The sequence below is a fragment of the Equus asinus genome, chromosome X (assembly GCF_041296235.1).
Source record: "Equus asinus isolate D_3611 breed Donkey chromosome X, EquAss-T2T_v2, whole genome shotgun sequence".
In the NCBI taxonomy this organism is placed as follows: Eukaryota; Metazoa; Chordata; class Mammalia; order Perissodactyla; family Equidae; genus Equus; species Equus asinus.
The window spans coordinates 140,483,300-140,507,670 of record NC_091820.1 but is presented as its reverse complement, the minus strand read 5'-3'; the positions used below and the strand labels follow the sequence as shown (position 1 = coordinate 140,507,670).

The 24,371-nt window shown below is 36.5% G+C and overlaps 1 protein-coding gene across 4 annotated transcripts in view; it reads left to right on the top strand.

Moving 5' to 3' along the window:
* Positions 1-24,371, top strand: part of TMLHE (trimethyllysine hydroxylase, epsilon) — an 89,671-nt gene that overhangs the window by 36,747 nt on the left and 28,553 nt on the right. For 3 of the 4 annotated variants that reach the window (XR_011499655.1, XM_014834718.3, XM_014834717.3), the window contains exons 3-5: positions 17,015-17,191; positions 22,409-22,688; positions 24,205-24,324. Coding sequence is in view for 3 of the 4 variants with exons in the window: in XM_014834718.3 (XP_014690204.1) it covers positions 17,015-17,191; positions 22,409-22,688; positions 24,205-24,324 (577 nt within the window). In the remaining variant the exon portion in view is untranslated. The remainder of the gene's footprint in view (positions 1-17,014; positions 17,192-22,408; positions 22,689-24,204; positions 24,325-24,371) is intronic. The other variant, XM_044763897.2, reaches the window with a different exon arrangement.

The following is a 24,371-nucleotide window of genomic DNA, read 5'->3' as shown; positions in this document are numbered from 1 at the left end:
ATATTAACAAATTGAATCCAACAATATATAAAAAGGATAATGTATCAAGACCAGGTAGGGTTCCTCCCAGGAATACAAGGCTCTTTTAACATTAAAAAGATCAATCAATGTAATTCACCATATGAACATATTAAGAAGTACCATATGATCATCTCAGTAGGTTCAGAAACACAATTTAACAAAATTCAATACTCATTTATTATAAAAAGTCTCAAAAAGTTAGGAATAGAAAGAGACTTTCTTAACCTACTTAAGGGTATCTATGAAAAACATACAATGAGCATCATAATGTCAAGAGACTGAATGCTTTCCCCCTAAGATCAGGAGCAAGACCAGGACCTCCTTTTCTCACCACTCCTATTCAACATTATTCTGGAAATCCTAACTAGTATAATAAAGCAAGACAAATAAAAGATATGCAGATTGGAAAGGAAGATATAAAACTATTTTTTCACAAATGATATTATTATCTTCCTAGAGATCTCCAGAGAATCTACAAAAAAAACTCTTGAATATAAACAAATTTAATGAGGTTACATAATACAAGGTCAATGTACAAAAGTCAATTGCTTTTCTGTATAACAGCAACTGACAATTGGACTTTGAAATTAAGAAAGCAATACCATTTACAACAGCACCAAAAAAATAAGTACTTAGGTTAAGAGGTTAGATATAGATATAAGATACACACACACACACACATATGCAGACAGAATCTGTATGCAGAAAACTACAAAACATTATGAAAGAACTAAATAATTGGAAAGACATTCATGATCATGGATTTGAAGACTCAATATTGTTAAGATGTGAATTGTCAATGTGATCTATAGATTCAATGCAATCCTACTTAAAATCCCAGCAGGCCTTTTTGTAGATGTTAACAAACTGGTTCTAAAATGTATGTGGAAAGGCAAAGGTACTAGAATAGTCAATACAATTAGTCAAAGGACTCAAATTACCTTATTTCAAGACTTACTATAAAGGAACAGTGATCAAGACAGAGTGGTTGTTGGCAGAAGGACAGACACACAGATCAGTGGAACAAAGTAGACAGCCCAGAAATAGACCAAATAGACTGACACAAATATGGTCAACTGATTTTTGACAAAAGTACAAAGTCAGTTCAATGCAGAAAGGATAGTTTTTTCAAGTGATGCTGGAACGGTTGGAGATCCAAATGCAAAACAAATCATAATAAAACCTTGACTCCTACTTCATACTTGTGTAAAAATTAGCTCAAAGTTGATAATAGGCCTAAATGTAAAATGTGAAACTATAAAACTTGTGTAAGAATACAGGAGAAAATGTTTGTTACATTGGATTAAGCAAAAAATTCTTACATGTAACTTCAAAAGCATAATCCATAAAGGAAAAAATGATAAATTGGACTTTATCAAAATTCAAAACATTTTCTCTGTGAAAGACACCATTAAGAGAATGAAAAGTCACAGACTTGGAGGAAGTATTTGCAAACCATATATCTGAGAAAAGACTTGTATGCAGAATATATAAAGACTTCTTAAAACTTAACAGTAAGAAAACAAATAACCCAATTTTTAAAAGGGGGGGAAGATCTGAACAGACACTTCATCAAAGAGGATGTAAGTGTAGCAAATACGCATATGAAAAGATCAACATCATTTTAGGTAAATGCAAGTTAAAGCCATGATGAGATACCACTACACACCTATTAGAATGACTAAAATCCAAAAAAATTAACAATTCTAAATGCTAGCAGTGATGCAGAGCAACAGGAACTCCTATTCATTGCTGGTGATAATGGAAAAATGGTACAGCCACTCTGGAAAACAGTTTGGCAGTTTCTTATAAAGTTAAACTTAGACTTGCCAGAAGTTGCACTCCTAGGTATTTATCCAACTGATTTGTAAACTTATGTCCACAGCAAAAACCCATACATGAATAACAGCTTTATTCATAATTGTCAAAATTGAGAAGCTACCAGAATATCCTTCAATAGGTTAATTAGTAAATAAACTGTAGTACATCCATACAATAGGATACTATTCAGCAATAAAAAGGAATGAACTATTAATTCACACAACAACAGCATTAATCTTAAATGCATTTTGAAAGAATCCTGACCATAAAAAGCTAATGCTGCGTGATTCCATTCATAGGAAATTCTGTTAAAGGCAAAACTATGGGTACAGAAAAGAAATCAGTGGTTGCCAGGGGTTTGGGGAGGAGGTGGTGTAGCAGAGGGAATTTTTTTTAGGGTGGTGAAACTAATCTATATTGCAATGTAGTGTCAATGACTCTATGCATTTGAAAAAAATCTCATAGAACTTTATAGCAAAAAGTGAACCTTAATGTATACAAATTCTAAAAAATCAACTAGAAGTTCAGATCCTAGGATGGAATGCAGCCTGTGATAAATGAATCTGACTATATTACAAATATATAACATGATTCACTGAAGGAAATGGAGGGGAAGTTGCTGGCATAAGTAACTTTGGAAAATAGTGTTTTGACTGAAAACCATAAGGCTAAAAACAAAAGGAACAATACATAAACACTATACTCTAGTTGGTAAAGTTGTTTTGACATTGTATAGAATTCTGAAACTGCTATATATGTATACTAGGATCAAATACATAAGAGCATGGCAGATGGTGGGAGCCAGGTTTCTCACCATTAGACAATGTGGTTACAGATAAGCATAGGGGGAGTGCTAGAATGAATCATTTGGTACTGAATTAGAGTTGGAGACATCAATATGAGCTCACGTTTAGCTTAATATAGATGCAGATGTATAGATACAGAAATAATTATAGATATGTTTTTACACACAGATTAGTATATTTCCTAGCCCTGTCCACTGAGAGGGCCTAGAATCAATGGCACCCCAGTAGCAATGAGCACACTCAGTGACCAGATCTTAGTTTCTAATACTGTTTTCCAGAAAAAGGAACCAAAGTCTCCTTGGAGAAATGGGTTATTTTAGGGCTGGGTCAGGGAAAATATAAGATGAGCCGGAAGAATCTTGAAGTGTCAGAAAGTAAAGAAGTGCTCAAAAAAAGAAGAAAAAAGAGTGAGGCAATGTTAAAGGGACACAGGAGCCAACTAAAAGAGTTGACAGTGGCCAAAGATGGAACAATTTGAGCAAGAAAATAAAGAATGTAGTACTGGGAGTGACATCAGCATCACAGCAGAGTGAGTTGTTCCCTGTGTCTCTCCCCTCTAAGTTACAAGCAGTGGGACATCCATTGACCAACAAAAGACTCCCTGCACAGCACATCTAATGCCTGACAGATCCATGCATCTATGAAGGTGGGTGGACTGGACCTCTGAGAGTCAGTAGAACTAGAGGAGCAGTCCCTTCCCCCTCCCCTAGCAGTGATGATCAAAAATGTGGATGCTCTTGGCAGTGGCAGTGCTGCCCTGACCTTACGTACTGGCAACAGCACTTGCAGTTTATTCCCTGCCCCACCCTCCAATGGTAACAGGTGTTGCCCATGACCTAAGGCTTCAGGAAATACAATGCTGTCACCACCCAAGCCCCTTCTTCCTCCCCAGAAGCGGTGCCTGTCTTTCTAGGAGTAGGGACAACATCCAAAACACAGATATCCCCAGCAGGGGTGGTGGTGCCAGACCTGAGGTTTCAAAAACCTCCTGGCATACGCTGGTTACCAGAGGCTGCAGAAGCAGCAAGAGCACTCATGGCTTAGCCCCTGGCCCCCTGCCAACAGTGGTGGATGGTGCCCAAGACCTGAGGCTTCAGGAAATATGGTCCCATTCCCCAGGCAGCAGCAACTCCAACCCTGGTCTTTCCGGCAGCAAAGGCTGCATCCAAAATGTGGATACCACTGAAAGGGGTGATGATGCCTTGACCTGAGGTTTCAAAAAGCATGCTGATGCATACCAGCAACCATAGGCTGCAGGAGCAGCAAAGCACTCACAACTTAGCCCCTTCCCTTCTCTCCATCAATGGCAGGTGGCACCTGAAACCTGAGGCTTCAGGAGCCACAGCAGAAACCATGACTCAGTCCCCAGTGGCAGCACCCCCAACACTGGTGCTACCAACAGTGGGGGACTGCATACAAGACCCTGGGCCCCTGGGAGCAACAGCAACACCCACAAATTCAGCAGCCCTGACAGGGATGCTGCCAGCACACCCAGACAACCTGGGAAGAGCAGCACAAATGGTGCATGGGGCAGCAGCACTTGAGCCCACAGAGAGCCCACAGAGAGCCATAGGGGAACAAAAGACCTAGGCAACTCCAAAACCAGTAGATGTGCTTACAGCCTGTTGAGCCTGGTGACAACATCTGAGATTGTAGCAGCATCATGAGCAGCAAAGCACTAGCAACCTGAGAAGCAAGAGGAGGGTACTGACAGAGTGCTGGCAGAGGCAGTGGAGAGAGGAAAAGGCAGGCTCTCAAATACAATCAGAAGAAGCTCAGAATGAAAGTAAACAAAGCCTTACCCAAATAAGAAAGGTGTTTGCTACCACAAATGTGCTGGCAGAGGATCAATTCATCAAGCACCATGAAGAACTACAGTAACACAGTGTCAGAAAAAGAAAAATGACAATTCTTCAGAAACCAAACTTGAAGTCATGAAAGATTGCGATCTAACAGACAGAGAATTCAAAATAGCTGTTATGAAGAAACTCAGTGAGTTACAAGAAAATTCAGAAAGACAGTTCAGTGAGCTCAGGAATCCTGGAGAAGACAATGAGATGAAAAACAAAGTAGAAAGCATTGGAAATAGAGCAAACCATATGGAAGAGAAAATTAGTGAGCTCAAAGATAGAAATCTAGAAGTGATTCAGGTGGAAGAGGGGAGAGACCTAAGATTTTTTCAAAAATGGAAAAATTCTACAAGAAATATTTGACTCAATTAGGAAAAGCAACATAAGGATAATGGATATCCCAGAAGCAGAAGTGAGGGAGAAAGGAGCAGAAAGCTTATTCAAAGAAATAGTAGCTGAGAACCTCCAAAACCTGGGGAAGGAACTAGATATACAAGTACATTAAGCTAATAGGACTCCTAATTAACTCAATGCAATAAGACCTTCTCCAAGGCATATTATATTAAAACTGTCAAAAGTCAATGACAAAGAATATTAAGGGCAGCCAGAGAGAAGAAAATAACTTACAAAGGAACCCCACCAGATAATCAGTGGATTTCTCAGCAGAAACTCTGCAGGCTAGGAGAGAGTGGAATGATATATTCAAAATATTGAAAGACAAAAACTATCAGCCAAGAATGCTCTACCCAGCAAAATTATCCTTCAGATATGAAGGAGAAATAAAGGCTTTCCCAGACAAACAAAAGCTGAGGGAGTTCATTGCCACTAGACTTGCCTTACAAGAAATGTTGAAGGGCTAGCCCTGTGGTGTGGTGGTGAAGTTCGGCATGCTCCACTTCTGTGACCCAGGTTTGCAGGTTCAGATCCCAGGCACAGATCTACACCACTTGTCAGCCATGCTGTGGTAGCAACACACATACAAAATAGAGGAAGATTGGCACAGATGTTAGCTCAGGGCAAATCTTCCTGAGCAAAATAATAAAAAGAAATGTTGAAAGGAGCCCTCCTACCTGAAACAAAAAGGCAAAGGTTTACAAACAATGAGATAAATAGATAGAATCAGAAGACTGTAACTCTATACCAGAATCAGTTAGTAAACAATTATAACATAAAGGTTAAAGGGAAAGAAAACATTAAAAAATAACTATAACCAATTCAACTTGGCAACAAACTCACAATGCAAAAAGGTATAATTTGTGACAACAAAAACATAGAAAGGGAAGAAGAAAAGGACAGAACATCCATAGGTAAATGGAGGTAACGTGCTATCAGCAAAAAAATGGACTATCTCATCTATAAGATTTTTTGTACATACTTCATTGTAACTACAAAACAAAAATTCAGAGCAGAGTCACAAAACATAAAAAAGAGGAAACTGAGAAACATATCGCAGAAGGCCACCAAACTGAAATGGCAGACAGAAACACAAGGAAAAAGAAATGATGGAAATATAGAAAAACCAGAAAACAAAAGATAAAATGGCCATAAGCCTTCATATATCAATACTCACTCTAAATGTAAATGGGTTGAATTCACCAATCAAAAGACACAGAGTGGCTGGATGGATTAGAAAACAAGACCCAACAACATCCTGCCTACAGGAAACACATCTCACCTCTAAAGACAAACATAGGCTCAGAGTGAAAGGATGGAAGATGATACTCCAAGCAAATGGCAACCAGGAGAAAGCAGGTGTAGCCATACTTATATCAGACAGAATCGACTTCAAGCCAAAAAAGATAACAAGAGACAAAGATGGACATTATATAATAATAAAATGGACAATCTGCCAAGAAGACATAACATTCATTAATATATAGGGACCTAACATAGGAGTACCAAAGTATATAAAGCAACAATTAACAGACCTAAAGAAAGAAATCACAGCAAAACAATGACAGTAGAGGACTTTAATGCCCCACTAATATCAATGGATATATCATCCAGAGAGTCAACAAGGAAACACTGGCCTTAAATGAAACACTAGACCAGATGGACTTCAGAGGTAAATATAGATCATTGCATCCAAAAGCAGCAGAATACACATCCTTTTCAACTGCCTATGGAACATTCTCAAGGATAGATGACATGTTAGGAAACAAAACAAGTCTTAATTAATTTAAGATTTAAATCATGTGAAGCATCTTTTCTGACCACGATGGTTTGAAACTAGAAATCAAGAAAAGAAGAAAGCTGGAAAAGTCACAAATATGTGGAGACTAAGCAACATGCTACTGAACAACTATTGTATCAACAAAGAAATCAAAGGAGAAATCAAAAAATACCTGGAGACAAATGAAAATGAAAACACAACACACCGAAACCTATGGGATTGCAGCAAAAGTGGTCTAAGAGGGAAGTTAATAACAATACAGGCCTACATCAAGAAACAAGAAAAATCTCAAACAACCTAACAATACCCCTAAAAGAACTAGGAGAAAAGAGAACAAATGAAACCCAAAGTCAGTATAAGGAAGGAAATGATAAAAATCAGAGTGAAAACGAATGAAATAGAGACTAAAAAGAAAATAGAAAAAAATAAATGCAACTAAGAGCTGCTTTGTTGAAAAGATAAACAATATTGGTAAACCCTTAGCTAGACTCACTAAGAAAAAAAGAGAGACGGCTCAAATAAATAACATCAGAAATGAAAGAGGACAAATTACAACAGATACCACAGAAATACAAAGGATTATAAAAGAATACTATGAAAAGCTTCATGCCAACAAATGGGATAATCTAGGAGAAGTGGAAAAATTCTTAGAATCATACAACCTTCCAAAACCATATCAAGAAGAAATAAAGAATCAGAATAGATCAATCACAAATAAAGAGATTGAAACAGTGATCAAAAAACCTCCCAAAAAGCAAAAATCCAGGACCAGACAGCTTCTCTGGTGAATTATGCCAGTCAACGAAAATTTAATATCTATCCTTCTCAAACTCTTGGAAAACATTGAAGAGGATGGGATGCTTCCTAATTCATTTTACTAGACCAACATTTCCCTGACACCAAAACCAAACAAGGAAAACACAAAAAAGGAAAATTGCAGGCCAATATTGCTGATGAACATGGATGTGAAAATCCTCAACAAGATATTAGCAAATCAAATACAACAATACATTAAAAGGATTATACACCACAATGAAGTGGGATTTATTCCAGGGATGCAGGAATGATTCAACATCCAGAAATCAATCAGTGTGATACACCACGTCAACCAAATGAAGAATAAAAATCACATGATTATCTCAACAGATGTAGAGAAAGCATTTGACAAGATTCAACATCTATTTATGATAAAAACTCTCAATAAAATGGGTATAGAAGGAAAGTACCTCAACATAATAAAGGCCATACATGACAAACCCACAGCCAACATCATATTCAATGGTGAAAAACTGAAAGCTATTTCTCTAAGAACAGGAACAAAACCAGGATGCCTACTCTCACCACTCTTATTCAACATAGGATTGGAAGTCCAAGCCAGAGTTATTGGGCAAGAAAAAGAAATAAAAGCAATCTGGTTTGGAAAGGAGTAAGTAAAACTGTCACTATTTGCAGATGACATGATTCTATATATAGAAAACACTACAGAATCCATGAAAAAACTATTAGAGGGGCCGGCCCAGTGCCTCAGCAGTTAAGTGTGCATATTCTGCTTTGGAGGCCTGGGGTTTGCCAGTTCAGATCCCAGGTGCAGACATGGCACTGCTTGGCAAGCCATGCTGTGGTAGGCGTCCCACATATAAAGTAGAAGAAGATAGGCACAGATGTTAGCTCAGGGCCAGTCTTCCTCAGCAAAAAGGAGGAGAATTGGCAGATGTTAGCTCAGGGTTAATCCCCCCCCAAAAGAAAACCTATTAGAAATAATTAACGAATACAGTAAAGTTGCAGGGTATAAAATCAACTCACAAAAATCAGTTGCATTTCTACACACTAACAATGAACTAGCAGAAAGAGAAAACAAGAATACAATCACAACAAAAAAGTAAAAACTAGGAATAAATTTAGCTAAGGAGATGAAAGACATGTACACTGAAAACTAGAAAATATTGTTGAAAGAAGTTGAAAATGACACAAAGAAATGGAAAGGTATTCCATGCTCATGGATTGGAAGAATAAACATAGTTATCCATATTACCTAAAGCAATCTAGAGATTCAATGCCATCCCAATCAGAATCCCAATGACACTCTTCAGGGAAATAAAACAAAGAATCCCATAATTTATATGGAACAACAAAAGACCCCGAATAGCCAAAGAAATCCTGAGAAAAAAGAGCAGAGCTGGAGGTATCACAATCCCTGACTTCAAAATGTACTACAAAGCTATAGTACTCAAAACAGCTTGGTACTGGTAGAAAAACAGACACACAGATCAATGGAACAGAGTTGAGAGCCCAGAAATAAACCCACCCACCCATGGAGGGCTAATTTTTTACAAAGGAGCCAAGAACATACAATAGAGAAAGGAAAGTCTTTTCAAAAAATAAAGTTGGGAAAACTGGACAGCCACTTGCAAAAGAATGAAAGTAGACCATTATTTTATACCATACACCAAAATTAACTCAAAATGGATTAAAGACTTGAATATAAGACCTGAAACCATAAAACTCCTAGAAGAAAATATATGCAGTACACTCTTTGTCATTGGTCTTAGCAATATCTTTTTGAATATGTCTCCTCAAGCAAGGGAACAAAAGAAAAAATAAACAAATAGAACTACATCAAAATAAAAAGCTTCTGCACAGCAAAGAAAACCATCAACAAAATGAAAAGACAGCCCACCAACTTGGAGTAAATATTTCCAAATCATATATCCCATAAGGGGTTAATTTCCAGAATATGTAAAGAACTCATACAACTCAACAACAAAACAATGAACAACCCAATCAAAAACTGGGCAGAGGATATGAACAGACATATCTCCAAAGAAGATATAGAGATGGCCAACAGGCACATGAAAAGATGTTCAACATCGCTAATTATTAGGGGAATGCAAGTGAAAACTACAATGAGATATCACGTCACACCCATCAGAATGGCTAGAATTAACAAGACAAGAAATAACAAGTGTTAGAGAGGATATGGAGAAAAGGGAACCCTTATACACTGCTGGTGGGAAGGCAAACTGATGCATCCACTATGGGAAACAGTATGGAGACTCCTCAGAAAACTAAAAATAGAAATGATCCAGCTGTTTCGCTTCTGGGTATTTATGCAAAGAACTTGAAAACACTAATTCAAAAAGATATATGCACCCTATGTTCATTGCAGTAATATTCACAATAGCCAAGACTTGGAAGCAATGTAAATGCTCATCAACGGATGGATGGATAAAGAAGATGTGGTGAATATATATATATATATATATATATATATATATATATATATATATATATATATTTATTCATCCATAAAAAAGTCAAAATCATGCCATTTGCAACATCATGGATGGACCTTCATGATACCATGCTCAACAAAATAAGTCACGCAGAGAAAGACAATTACCATATGACTTCACTCATATGTGGTAGATAAACACGTAATTAAGGAGAACAGATTAGTGGTTACAAGAGGGTAAGAGGGTGAGGGGAGGGTTAAAGGGGTAACGGGGCACATATTTTTGGTGACAGGTGGAAACTAGACTTTTGGTGGTGAACACAATGCGGTCTATACAGAAGTCAAGATATAATTGTGTACACCTGAAATTTACATAATATTATAAACCAATGTGACCTCAATAAAATATAACATAGTATTGGATTATAACCCACTGTATAAAATAAGTATCCATTAGTCTATGTTGATTTAAATAAATGATTGAATAAATGAGTAAATGAGAAGAGTAGAGACCTAAAATGTAGGCTGCACTTAGTGATTTGCTGCCAAAGAATAGAACATGGAAGGAGCGAGGACTAACTTTAAGTAGAGAAACAGTGAACACTACTTTGGCCAGGTGTTCAAGTTTAACATTATCAATGATAAATCACATTGACAACATGTATCATTGATATGAGGTGGGAAGAAGGGCACTTATTTCTGTGGCCATCCTCCCAAAAATCTATAACTCCATTTTAACCACGAGAAACCCAAATTTGGGGACATTCTAACAAAATGCCTAACCAGTACCTCTCAAAACTGTTAAGGTCATCAGAAACAAGGAAAGTCACAGGCTAGGGGAGCCTAAGGGGACATGATGACTAAATGTAATGTGGGTCTTGGATGGGATCCTGGAATAGAAAAAGGACATTAGGGGAAAGCTAATGAAATTCAAATAAAGTGAGGGATTACTTAATAAATAATGCATCAATATTCATTTATTAGTTGTGACAAGTTTGCCATCCTAACATAAGATGTTAATAGTAAGGGAAACTGGGTGAGGGCTGTATGGGAACGCTGTATTTGCAACTTTTCTGTAAATCTAACACCGTTCTAAAATTTAAAACAAACTTATTAAGAGAGAGGGAATTGGGGGAAAGTAGCAGAGACATGAAGCTGTAAGTTTCACTATGAAAGGGAATAAATGAGGTAGTATGGTAGAGTCAAGAGGAATGTTGTTTTAAGATGCAAGATAGTACATGTTTGCTGATGAGAATGATCCAATAGGGAGGGAAATTTGATGATGCAAAAGAGGTAGGTGGAACAATTTCAGAAGTGTAATAGCTGAGAAGGAGAGAAGAGATAGGATCTAATTCATAAATGAAAGTGTTGGACTTGGTTAAGTGCACAGATATTTCAACTGTAGTAACAGGAAGGAAGGCAGAATATATGGGCACAGATCAGGTAAGTGGGTGGATGTGAAGCATGAGTTTGTGGAGATTCTCTTTTAATTGCTTCCATATTCTCTTTGAAGGAGTAAGCAAGGTCATCAGTTGAAAGTGGGAAGGGAGAGGCAGTATTGGCAGTTTGAGGAGAAAATAGAGACTGTGAAATAATCTTTTTGGAGAGTGAGTGAGTGATTTTACTAGGAAGTTATGCAAGGATTGTTTGGCAGTGTTGAGATTTTTGGTGATTTTAAAATGAGAGTAGCCAATGCAGTTTAAAAATTTTTCTCTAGCAATGCTCAGCTGCTTGGCTGCAGGCACAGAGGAGGTGGGGACTTGAGCTTATCAGGATTGGGGCTTTGTCAGGGAAGTGTGGCAGAGGGAGAGAGAGGGGCTAGGGAGTTAAGGATATTTGGAAGGAATTGATTAAAATGATGGACCATGGAAGCTGGGCTCTGTAGAGAGGAAATTGAAGATGTTAAAGGAGACAAGATGATCAGTAATGAAAATGAGCTTATTGTCAATGTATTGGAGCTCTTTGTGGGGTTGAAGGATTATTGGAGTAAGGAGTACCCAAATAATAGAGCTGGAAAGGGAACAACAGGTAGTCAGAGTATAGAGTGTTTGATATGAAAATTATGAAGGTATTGCAATTAATGGTGATGAAGTTGCCAAGAATGATGACAAGGGAAGGGATGACAGGGGTGACAGTGGAAGACGGTAAACTGATCTAGATTTATTTAGAAAGAGTGACTCAGGAGATATTTGATTAGAGTAATGAAGAAGCGTAGAGTTATATAGGACAGCATGAGATTCAAAGGAGCAAGGAGGCAACTATCCTACCAGGATTATTACACCCTTGTCTTGCTCCCCTGGTGATCTAGAAACTAGAGCACTCTTTCAAAAGTACAATCTAATTTTACTACTCTGATTTTAAAAATCTCTTTATAGAGGCCCACTTTTAGAGATGGTAATTGCTTGAATGTGGCAGGAGAAAGGAGTGGGAATGGAGAGGTCATATGAATTTCAAAGAGATTTAGGAGGTGGAATCGACAATCCTTGGTGATTTATTAAATGTAGGTATTGAGAGAGATGAGCCAAGATAAGTCCCAAGTTTCTCTTTTGTATTGACATTTTGGCAAGACCTAATTAATAAATGTTTGTTTAGTGTCAATTTTATGCAGAGCTGAGAACTTCTAGAGAACCAAAGATGAAAGACATAGTCGCTGCCTTAATGTAAGATGCAGTATCCATGAAACATAAAATAAGTAAATAAGTATAAGAAGAATAAATAGCTTATCCCATATGCAAATGCAAATTAAATTGATATCTACCAAATAATTTCAAAGAAAATGTAGGGTTATTCAAGGAAGCTTCCTTGAATAAATGAATTTTTAGCTAGATATTGAAGGAAAACATGGTTGTTTAATTAGAGGAGCCTGTAATTTTAAGGAGAAAAGTAGCAAGTGCAAAGGCAAGAATGAACTCCAATCATGGAAAGAAGGACAATAAGCGTATCAATTTAACTAATGAAGGGGATGTTTTGAGCTTGTTAAGAGATGAATGAGTTCAGCCACAAAATACAAATTATTCCCCTCCTGTACTGTAAAGGGCCTAATATTTTAGGCTTTGTGGGCCATGTACAATCTCTGTTGCATGGTCTTCTTTCTTTTGTTTTTGTTTTATAACACTTTTAAAGTGCAAAAACCATCCTTATCTTGCAAGCTATACAAAAACAGGCCACGGGCTATATTCAGCCAACAGGCTGTAGTTTGTCGGACCCTGGATTGCCTCAGTATAATAACCAATCTGAATGAGAGTTGGTGGTACTTAATCACCTCTGTCACTCCAAGGGCATGGTTCTCAGTATTTTTAGATTATGGATCCCATAGAAATTCCATGCATCCTAGGTCAAGAACTCCAACTTTAGGTCACCACCAAATAAATAGTCCCATTCCACAATATCAGCACTTGTTACATCAGAGACTTTTTCAATTAACTTCAGTGTCTGGATTTTCAAGCATCCAGTTGGGATATGCTTTGAAGGCACAGATGCTTTTATAAGGTGTGAGTAGCATCACAAAGTGACTCAAAGAAGACCAACCATTGACTCATAACTAGGAGATGATATAGGCATATGGAGGTGATACCCTAGTGGGCCACTTTGCTTCTCTCCTCTAAAGCCCAAGGCTGTTAGAGGGGAAAGGCATTTTCCCCAGGTAATAGGTTACCTTCTAAGCTGCATCCCTGACTTTCACAATAGAATTTCATGTAATATTCTTCTCAGATGGTTTCTGTGGACTGCTTTTTTTCTGGGCATGGGTCACACTTTTCTGTTTCTATACATGTCTCATGATTTTTTTTGAAAACCTGGACATTTAAGATAATATAGAAACTGATTTCTCACCCCTTCAGAGGGATTATTTCTGTGTTTTGTTTATTTGTTTACTGACTTGCCTGGAGGAATTCTCTACACAGATGCTGTGTAGCCACTGCTGTCTCTGCTCAGGTTTTATCTTTACTTTTTGCTTTTATTAAAACTGTGACTTCCTAGGTATCACATTGGGTCAGTATAGCTCAGTGGTTCTCAATAGGGGGCAGTTTTTCCCCCCAGGGGACACTTGGCAATGTCTGGATACATTTTTAGTTGTCACAACTGGGGAGAAGGATGGAGACTAGGGATGCTGTTAAGCATCATACAGTGCACAGGACAGTGCCCCACAACAAAAAATTGTCTAGCTCTAAATGTCCGTAGTGCCAAGGTTGAGAAACCCTGGTATTGCTTAGTGGTTAGCCAACAATTGGTCAGAGGTTATGCTTAAAAACCTTAAGCCAATAAGGCTTCCACCCTTTGCCTACAGATCTCTGTGTGAATTGGGGCACACATTCAGAGTTTAGGCTGTTTATAAGTCTGCTGTGGTGTTTACATTCTGTTCTGCCATTCTTCACATCTCCTCTGGGCTTGCACAAGGCCTTACATTCTTCCAGAGATGTATAGATAAGCTAGGGCCCTTTCCAGTCTCTCCTGAGTGCGCCCACAGCCCTGTATGTGTGCACAGCCTTGCCGAACACCAGGGATATGAGGAGGTTTTCCAAGGCCCACTATAACTGTCTCATTCTCTTGATCCCCTTGTTGGATTTCTAGCTATTCTGCTGGTCTGTCACTTGCCCCAACCAGTATTCCTTCCCTGGTTGTTTTCAACACCCAGGGGTATGGGGTTTTTATGTGCTCTGCTCCAAATCAAGTTAGTCCTCTTTAGCAGCAAAGCTGCTGTTTTCTTGGCTTGCCTGCACTGGTAGAACTACTCCTGATGTAGCTGGGGGGGGGGGGGGGTGGGCAGGCACTGGGCAGGTTTTAGTGGGTGGGAGCATCCCCAATTAAAACATACAGATTCCCACTGTTCTTACCCAAGGTCAGTAGTTTTCTCTGGAAAAAAAATGCTTCTTAATTTGTTGTATGCCTTTGGTCAATTTCCAGAGTCCTAAAATGGTTGTTTTTGATAATTTTATTCAGTTTTACCATTGTTCTTGAGGGAGAGGATTTGCCAAGCTCCTTACTCTGCCTTTCCAGAAGTCTTACCTTCAGAGATTCCCAAGGCTACACTTTGAGAAACACCAGTGTAGTGGGCTTTGGGGTTGGACTACTTGAGTTCAGTCCTAGCTCCACAACCTAATGATTATATAATCATACAAAGTTATTTAACATCTCTGAACTTTAGTTTCCTTGTCCTTAAAGTAAGAATAATAATACCATGCAAAGTCAATTTGAGGAATACAGGTATACTGTGTTTTTCAAACTGTTGCTTAGTATCTTGTAATGTAGATATACCACAATTTATTCAGCTATTCCTCCACTTCCTCCACTGATAGACATTTAATCTTACTTTCAAATTTTTTTGCCATTATAAACAACACTATTATGATTATCCTTGTGCACACCTCCACATGTGTGACAGTTTCTATAAGGTAAATACTGAGAGATGAATTCCTGGGTCAAGCAATACATATACATATTTTGTATTATTTTCATAGAAACTTCCAGATTGCCATCCAGTCTGACTTCACCAATTTATGCTCCCACTACCAAAGTTTGAGAGGATACATTTCCCCACATCTTTTGAAAACATTTGTTGTAATCAAACTTTAAAAATTTTGTCACTCTGGTGGATAAAAAATGGTATCTTAATACCCATTTCTCTGATTACTACTAAGGTTGCAGGGAGTGGGTTCATGTGTTTACTGGTCACTTCTAGTGACCTTCCTATCCTTCATTCATTTTTCTATTGCATTTTTATCTTAATAATCACAGACATTTATTCTATATGCTGAGTATTAATCATTTTATGTTAAAAATATTTTTCCTGTTACTTGTCTTTTAGCTTGAGTTTTTTATTGTTTGAAAAACAGAAGGTTTTTATTTTCATATAGACAAATTTATCTTGTATGCTTTTTGTGTCATATTAAAATGGTCTTTCCTACCTCAAGGTTGTTAACATATAATAGTTTTATTTCTTATATTGTAATCTATCAGTAATTTATTGTTTTGAATGATATGAATCCAGAATAAATTTTTTCAAATATTCATTTTTCTGAAACTAGTTATTGAGTGATCCATCTTTTCTCCACTGTTATGAATATCTTTGGGACTCAATTCTGTTCCCTTGATCTGTTCGTCTATTCTGCATGAATACTATACTTTTTAAATTACTATAGCTTTATAATAATAACTTTATAGTTCCCCCTTGTACCTTCTTCTTTTTCAAAATTCTTACTTTATTAATTCTGAATATGAATTATGGAATTAGCCTATCTAGGACATGAAAATTTCCAATGGGGTTTGGATTGCAAGTACCTGACATTTTGTATATTAATTTGTGGGAGAATTTGTATCTTTTCATTATTGAATTTGCCCGTCTGTGAGCATATTGCTCCATTCAGGTTTCCTTCAAGTCCTTCAGGATAGTTTTATAGATTTCTCCATAGCAATCTTCCACATTTTTGTTGATTCCCAGACATTATATATTTTTTGTTCCTCATATAAGTGTAATATCATTCTTATTTACCTTTTCTAAATGAGTAACCTGGTGTATGGGAAGGTCTGATTTTTTGGGAACTTTTTATTTTGGTATAACTTTAAACTAACAGAAAAGATGCAAGAATAGTACAAGGACCTCCTTTATAGCCTCTATCCACTTGTGTTTCCTTTTTAAATACTTGAATCATTTCATTTTCCAAATTTAGAACTCTGATCTATTTTGAGTTTATCTTGGAGACCTGGTGACAATATGAGGTATGGACCCAATTTTATCTTTTTCCAAATGGCTATCTAGTTGTCCAACACCATTTATTTAAAAATTCATATTTTCCCCAGTGATTATAGTTGCCAGTTTATTACATACCAAATTTCTATATACATTTGGGTATATTTATGGACTTTTTATACTCTTCCATTGTTTTATCTGCCTATTCCTATACCGACATCACACTGTTTTAATCATAGAAGTTCTATAGTATGTGTTAATATCTGGTAGGAGGCTAGTGTCCCCCTCATTGTTCTTTCTTGGTAGAAGACTTTTTGAACGAAGTTTTCTGGGTACTGATTTTTTTAAGTTTTCCTAAATAAATGCTTCTTTATTTTTATAAAATAATGTAATAAATAATATAAAAGAATGTAATCTTTTCCCTAGAACTGCAGTATGCTAACACTGTGATGCGCTTTGATTATGTCTGGCTTCGAGACCACTGCCGCTCAGCATCTTGCTACAACTCTAAGACTCACCAGCGGAGCCTGGACACTGCCAGTGTGGATTTATGTATCAAGCCAAAGACCGTTCGTCTGGATGAGACCACACTCTTTTTCACTTGTGAGTGGACAAGAGACTTGGTCTTCTTTGGGGTTCTCTTCTAAAGAACAATTACTTTGCAAAAAAGTGGTTTGTCTCTTACCAAAATATGGTATTCTTTTAGTTATTTCTCCTTTTTTCTTTCTATGGAAGCATTTATTTTTTGAAACTTTTATTTTTATTTTTAAATAAAATTATTGCAATCCGTAGCTAACATCATACTTTTTAAAATCATTTTTTCCAGTTTTATTGAGATATATTTGACACACAATATTGTGTAAGTTTAAGGCATACAATGTGATGATTTGATATTCATAGGTATTGTGAAATGATTGCCACAGTAAGCCAAATTAGCACATAAATCACCTCACATAGTTACCTTTTTTGTGTATGTGGTGAGAGCATTTAAGATCTACTCTCAGCAAATTTCAAATATATAATACAGTATTGTTAATTATATCACCATGCTGTGCATTAGCTCCTGAGAATTTATTCGTCTTACAACTGGAAGTTCACACCCTTTGACCCCCTTCACCCATTTCCCCCAATCACCAGCCCCTGGCAACTACCAATCTACTTTCTGTTTCTATGAATTAGGTTTTTTTAGATTCCACATAGTGTCACTTGACAGTACTTATCTTTCTCTGTCTGACTTATTTCACTTTGCACAATGCCTTCAAGGTTCATCCATATTGTCCTGAATGGCAGGATTTCCTTCTTCTTTATGGCTGAATAATATTCTACTTTGTATATACATACATACACACACACACACACACACACACACATATATACACACACACACACACACACACACCACGTTTTCTTTATTCGCTCATCTGTCAATGGACATTTAGGTTGTTTCTGTGTCTTGGCTATTGTAGATAATCCTGCAATGAACACGAGGGTGCAGATATCTCTTTGAGATAGTGATTTCATTTCCTTCAGATATGTGCACAGAAGAGGGATAGCTGGGTTATATGGTATTTCTATTTATAATTTTTTGAGGAATCTCCATGCTGTTTTCCATAGTGTGTGCACCAATTTATGTTCCTACCAGCAGTGCACAAGAGTTCCCTTTTCTCCACATCCTTGCCAGCATTTGTTATCTCTTGTCTTTTCTGATAATAGCCATTCTAACAGGTGTGAGAGGACACCTCACTGTGGTTCTGATTTACATTTCCCTGATAATTAGTGATGTTGAGCACCTTTCCAGCTAACATCAAACTTAATGGCGAGACTGAACACCTTCACTCTAAGATAGGGAACATGGCAAGGATGTCTTCTCTCACCACTCTTATTTAATATCCACTTTTGCTGCTCTTATTTGACACAGTTCTGGAAGTTCTGGTTATTACAATAAGGCAAAAAAAGAAATAAAGTGCATACATATTAGAAAGGAAAAAATAAAACTGTCTTTATTTGCAGATACGTGATTGTCTACATAAACTACCTCAAGTAATCTACAATAAAACTCCTAGAACAAATAAATGAGTCCAGTAAGGTTGCAGGATATAAGATAAACATACAAAAATCAATTTCATTTCCATATACTTACAGTGAACATGCAGAAATCAAAATGAAAAATTCCCATCTACAATTGCTTCAAAGAAATTTAAATATTTAGGTATAAATCTAACAAAGTGTGTACAGGATCTGTATGATGAAAATTATAAAATGCTGATAAAAGAAATCAAAGAAGGCCTAAGTACCTGGAAAGGCAAATCATGTTGATAGATTGGGAGACTCAACATAGTAAAGATGTCAATTCTCTCCCAAATTGATTGACAATTTTAATGATGTTCCTATCAAAATGTTTTTTGTAGATATAAACAAGCTTATTCTAAAATTTAAACGGAAAGGCACATGTTCTAGAATAGCGAAAACAATTTTGAAAAGGAAGAATGAAGTGGGAAGAATTACTTCCTGATGTTAAGGCTGCAGTAATCAAGACAGTGTTGTATTGGCAGAGGGAAAGACACATAGATCAATGAAAGAAAAAAGGGAACCCACAAATAGACCTGCACAAATATAGTCAACTGATCTTTGGCAAAGGTGCAAAAGTCATTCCATGGAGGAAGGATAATCTTTTCAATAACTGGTGCTAGAGCAATTGGACATCCGTGGGAAAAGAAAAAAAAGAACCTCGACTTAAGTCTCACACCTTATACAAAAATTAATTCAAAATAGATCATGGACTTAAATGTAAAACATGAAACTATAAAATTTCTAGAAAAGAACGTAGACGAACATCTTCAGGACCTAGGACTAGGTCCTGACTGGGATGAGGACTAAATAACTGTCAAAACTCAACATAAAAATACCAAACAGTCCAATTAGAAAATGGATGATATGCAGACATATACAGACATTTCGCTGAATAGGATCTACAAATGGCAAATAAACACATGCAAAGATGTTCAGCATCATTAGCCATTAGAGAAATGAAATTTAATATCACAATGAAATTTCACTACATACCTAGTAGAATGACTAAAATAAATAGTGACAACATGAAATGCTAGAAAAACATTGGAGAAATTCTATCAGTCATACATTGCTAGTGGGAATATGAAATGGTAGAGCCACTCGGGAAAACAGTTTGTCAGTTTCTTAAAAAACTAAACATGCAACTACCGTACAACCCAGCAATTGCATTCCTGGGCATTTATCCCAGAGAAATGAAAACTTAGGTTTACACAAAAACCTGTACATTAATGTTCATACCTTCTTTGTGATAGCCAAGAACTGGAAACTGTTCAAATGTCCTTCAATGAGTGAATGGTTCACATAATGGAACACTAAAGAGCAATAAAAAAGAATGAACTATTGACATACATGATAACTTGGAAAAACCTTAAAGGAATTATGCTGAAGGAAAAAAGCAAATCTGCATGATTCTATTTATGTAATATTCATGAAATAACATACTTATAGAAATGGAGAACAAATTAACAGTTGCCATGAGTTAGGGATGAAAGGAGTGAGTGTGGCTATAAAGAGGTAACATGAGGAAGTCTTGTGATGGTACAGTTGAGTATCTTGACTGTAAGTAGTAGTTACACAAAGCTACACATGTAATGACACTGCATAGAGCTACACACATACACAAACACACACACACTCAAATGAGTACCTGTATAACTAGTGAAATCTGAATTAGCTCTTTGGATTGTACCAATGTCACTTTCTTGGTTTTGATATTGTAGTGTGGTTATGTAAGGTGTTAACACTGGGGAAGGCTCCAGGAAGGCTCAGGGAAGTGTGTGTGGGACTTCCTTATGCATTTTTTTGCAACTTCTGTGAATCTATAATTATTTCAAAATAAAAAGTTAAAAGAAAAAAGCATTGGAGGAAAAATATTTATAATCAATATATTTGACTATTAATTTCTCTACAATAAAAAAATATGCCATAGAAAGGTTTATTAAAAAACAACTGACTTGGCAAAATACTTGCAAAATGTATGACAAAGACTAAAAACTATTAATATATTAAGGTGCTATTGCCAATCTGTAAGAAAAGCACCAGAATTCCAATAGAAAAATGTGAGAAAGATGTGAACAGACAAATCATTAAAGCACAAGTCAGCAAACATTATGTAAAGGGCCAGATAGTAAAGATTTTTAAGCTTTTATGGCTGTACCATCTCTGTCACAACTATTCAACTATTCAGTTCTTCAGTAATAGTAGAATAAAAGCAGCCATAGGTAATATGTAACCAAATGGGCATGCATGCGTTCCAAAAACAAGTGCCAGGCAGGTTTGGCCCATGGGCCATAGTTTGGTAACCCTTGCATTTAAAAAATATAGATGTCTAACAAATGTTCTTATTAGCCTCATTAGTAAGCAAACAAATTAAAATTATTACAATAAGAGCAATTTTACTTACCAGATTAGAAAAATATGTTTAAAAAATAAAAATACTCAGTTTTGATGGGCACACATATATTGTTGGAGGAAATGAAAATTGGTAGACTTTCTAGAAAGTAATTTGATTATATGTATCAGACCTTAAAAGTTTATATCTTTGGATTTAACAGTTCTGCCTTCTGTGTTTCTATTTTAAGAAAATTATCAGAAATATGGACAAAGATGATCACTATTAAATAATAGGAAAGGTTTTCAAAAATAAACTACATGCCCCGGAAGAACAGATTGGTTAGGTAAATCTTGGTAGTCCATATTCTGCAAATTATAAGAATTTTTATAAAGATTTAATTTTTTAATGATAAAATGACTATTAAAATGTTAAGTGACAAAAGCAGGGTACAAACTTTTATATATATATATATATATATATATATATATATATATATATATATATATATAACATATTATTTAAAGTGAAAGAATGCATAGAGAAAAACTGGAAGGAGTGGTGCCAAGCTGTTAATATTAGTTTCATCTGGGTAATAGAATAATTATAGGTGATTTTTTATGATACTTTTATTATCAAGGAGTGGGAAGCCAAAGAGAGAGAGAAACAGAGACAGAGAGGTAGAAAGAAGTAAAAAGGAGCGGTAAGATACCAGCATAGCTTTTCACTCCTCTAGCTATATCCTTTGCTTGTACTGAAGATTTTCTAAAGCATTTAGGGGCCTGGTTTTTTACTTTTGGGGTGGGGGGCAGTGGGAAAAGTCACTTATGAAGTCACTGTATCATGCTATATTAATGTTATATCGTCAGATCAACTGCCCTAATTCATTTAGAAGAGGAGGCAGCATAGTATACTACTGAACTGCCGGAAGCAAGAGGCTGGAGTTCTAGTTCCAGTTTATTAGCTATGTAATCTTGAGTGAGTCACTAACTGACTTTTTCTCAATTAGTAAAATAAAAATTAGTCTCCTAGCTCAAAAAGTTGTGTGTAGATGAGAAGTGGGGATGGGGACAAGGGGAGAGCAAGGGGAGTAAGCTAAAAAGCAGCTGGGATTTTTTCATTGTCTTTCTTTGATGACTTGATGAATGCTCCAGAGGCCCTTTACTACGTAGCTATAATTCCATAAACTTATTTCCCTGCTGGAAAGATTTATTTGTTCATTCATTCACTTATTAATTCATACTCCTCAACCCACAAATATTTCTGTCTCAGGAGTATTCTAAGAACTCATTTTAATTTGGTTTCATAAACAATGCAGTACTGGGTAATTGGTTGCTAAAAGTAACATTCCTAACCAGTAAATTATTGACAGTATTTATAATTATTATTTTTAATGCTTTTTGTTTTTCCCTTAAAAGGGCCAGATGGTCATGTGACTAGATATGATTTGGATTGGCTGGTGCAAAACAGCTATGAAGGGCAGAAACAAAAGGTCGTTCAACCTAGAATCTTATGGAATGCTGAAATCTACCAGCAAGCCCAAGTTCCATCTGTAGATTTCCAGAGCTTCCTAGAAACCAATGAAGGACTGAAGAACTTTCTGGAAAATTTTCTGCTCTATGGAATTGCATTTGTAGAAAATGTCCCTCCCACTCAAGAGCACACAGAGAAGTTGGCAGAAAGGATCAGCTTGATCAGGTAATTCATTACTTTCCAAATATCTACAGTAATTAATTTCCAGAGCATCAACACCAATAAAATAATATAACAGGTATGGTCACCCTTGTTTTTAATCCAGAATATTTTGTGGTCTGAATAAGGGGATTCCCATTTATAGGGCTTTATTCAGGGCTGGATTTCTAATCTCTAAAGATACTTGTATGTTAAATATAATGAAGTCTTCAAAGTCATTGGTATATTTTTCAAGCCCAGCAATCCTCAGAGTAAGAGGTATCATTGTACACTAGAAAGAGCACTAACTGTGAGTAAAGAGAGCCAGGTAGTAGTTTGAATTCTACCATCAAGCAGTTGTGTGAACATAGGCAACTCTGTTACACAAGTCCCTACCCTTGACCCCACCCTCCCAAGTGGCTTCTATTTTCCCATCTGATCAATGAGAGGATTGAATAAGATGGTGTCTAAAGATCATCCAATTTTGACCTTCGATGATTCCTAAGGCTTGATTCAGAGACTGGTTGTTAATAATACTGCTTTACACTAGGTAGCATTTAACCAGCATTAAGTGGCTTGCCCAGGATTGCTCTGCTAGTAAGCAATAGAACTGGGATTCAGAGAGCTCAGGTTTCCTGATCCTAAATACGGTGTTCTTTCCACTTGTCAGTCTGCATTTCTAGGTAATATATGGATTGATCTTCTGTAGTATTAAATTTATCATAAACCTACTTTGTTGTAATTAATACTTTCCTTTTACTTAATAAGAGCCAGATATAGCTCATTGTGTAGCAAATAGTATGCTAGGTCATTTGCTCTATCCTAGTAGGCCATAATTAACATTTGTGAACCATTCAGTTTGAAACACAGTTTGAGAACTTTCAGTTAAAAGAAGCTGTGCTGACAAGCAATAAACTGAGAGGGCTTTAGAGATTATAGTTCAAGAGGAAGAACATTTCCTGTTTGGACTTTGAGGGTTCAGAGAATAAGCTGAACTCTGAAAGCTAAAAAAATTAAAGTGAAACCTTTAGTCAGATCTGAGCCTACCAGAAAAATGACTATGAAATTAAAACCTATGATATATACCTCAAGGAGAGATACAGAAATAGTGATACAGCAAGTCTCACTAAATACTTGCTAACATAAACTATCCTTTTCTTTTCTTCTTATTCCTCCATTTCCAAAAGATAGGTGAGGATCTAGATTAATCACTTCTAAGAGCAGCTGCATAAAAACATCTTTTTCTATGCAAGGGAGGTGAGCATAGGAAAGAACCTTGAATGTGAAAGCTATCAAAAGTAGGCACATAAACAGAGTGGGATGATTCCCTAAACTTTCAGTTTTCCTCTCAATTTCCTAGAATATCAATCAATGACAGAATTGTTAAGACTGGTGGTGTGTTCAACTGTCATCTTCACCTTGTAGATGGAAATCTAGAGCCAAAAAATCTATTGTTATTTGTGAATAATTAAAGAAAGTTGGAAAGAGTTTTGAAAGACAAGAATCAAAATTTCAAATAGCTAAACTGTATTTCATTTGACAGAGAAACCATCTATGGGAGGATGTGGTATTTCACGTCAGACTTTTCCAGGGGCGACACTGCATACACCAAGCTAGCTCTGGATCGGCACACTGACACTACCTATTTTCAAGAGCCCTGTGGGTAGGTGGATTAGAATTTTCTAGAGTGAGGCCTTTACATGTGATGGT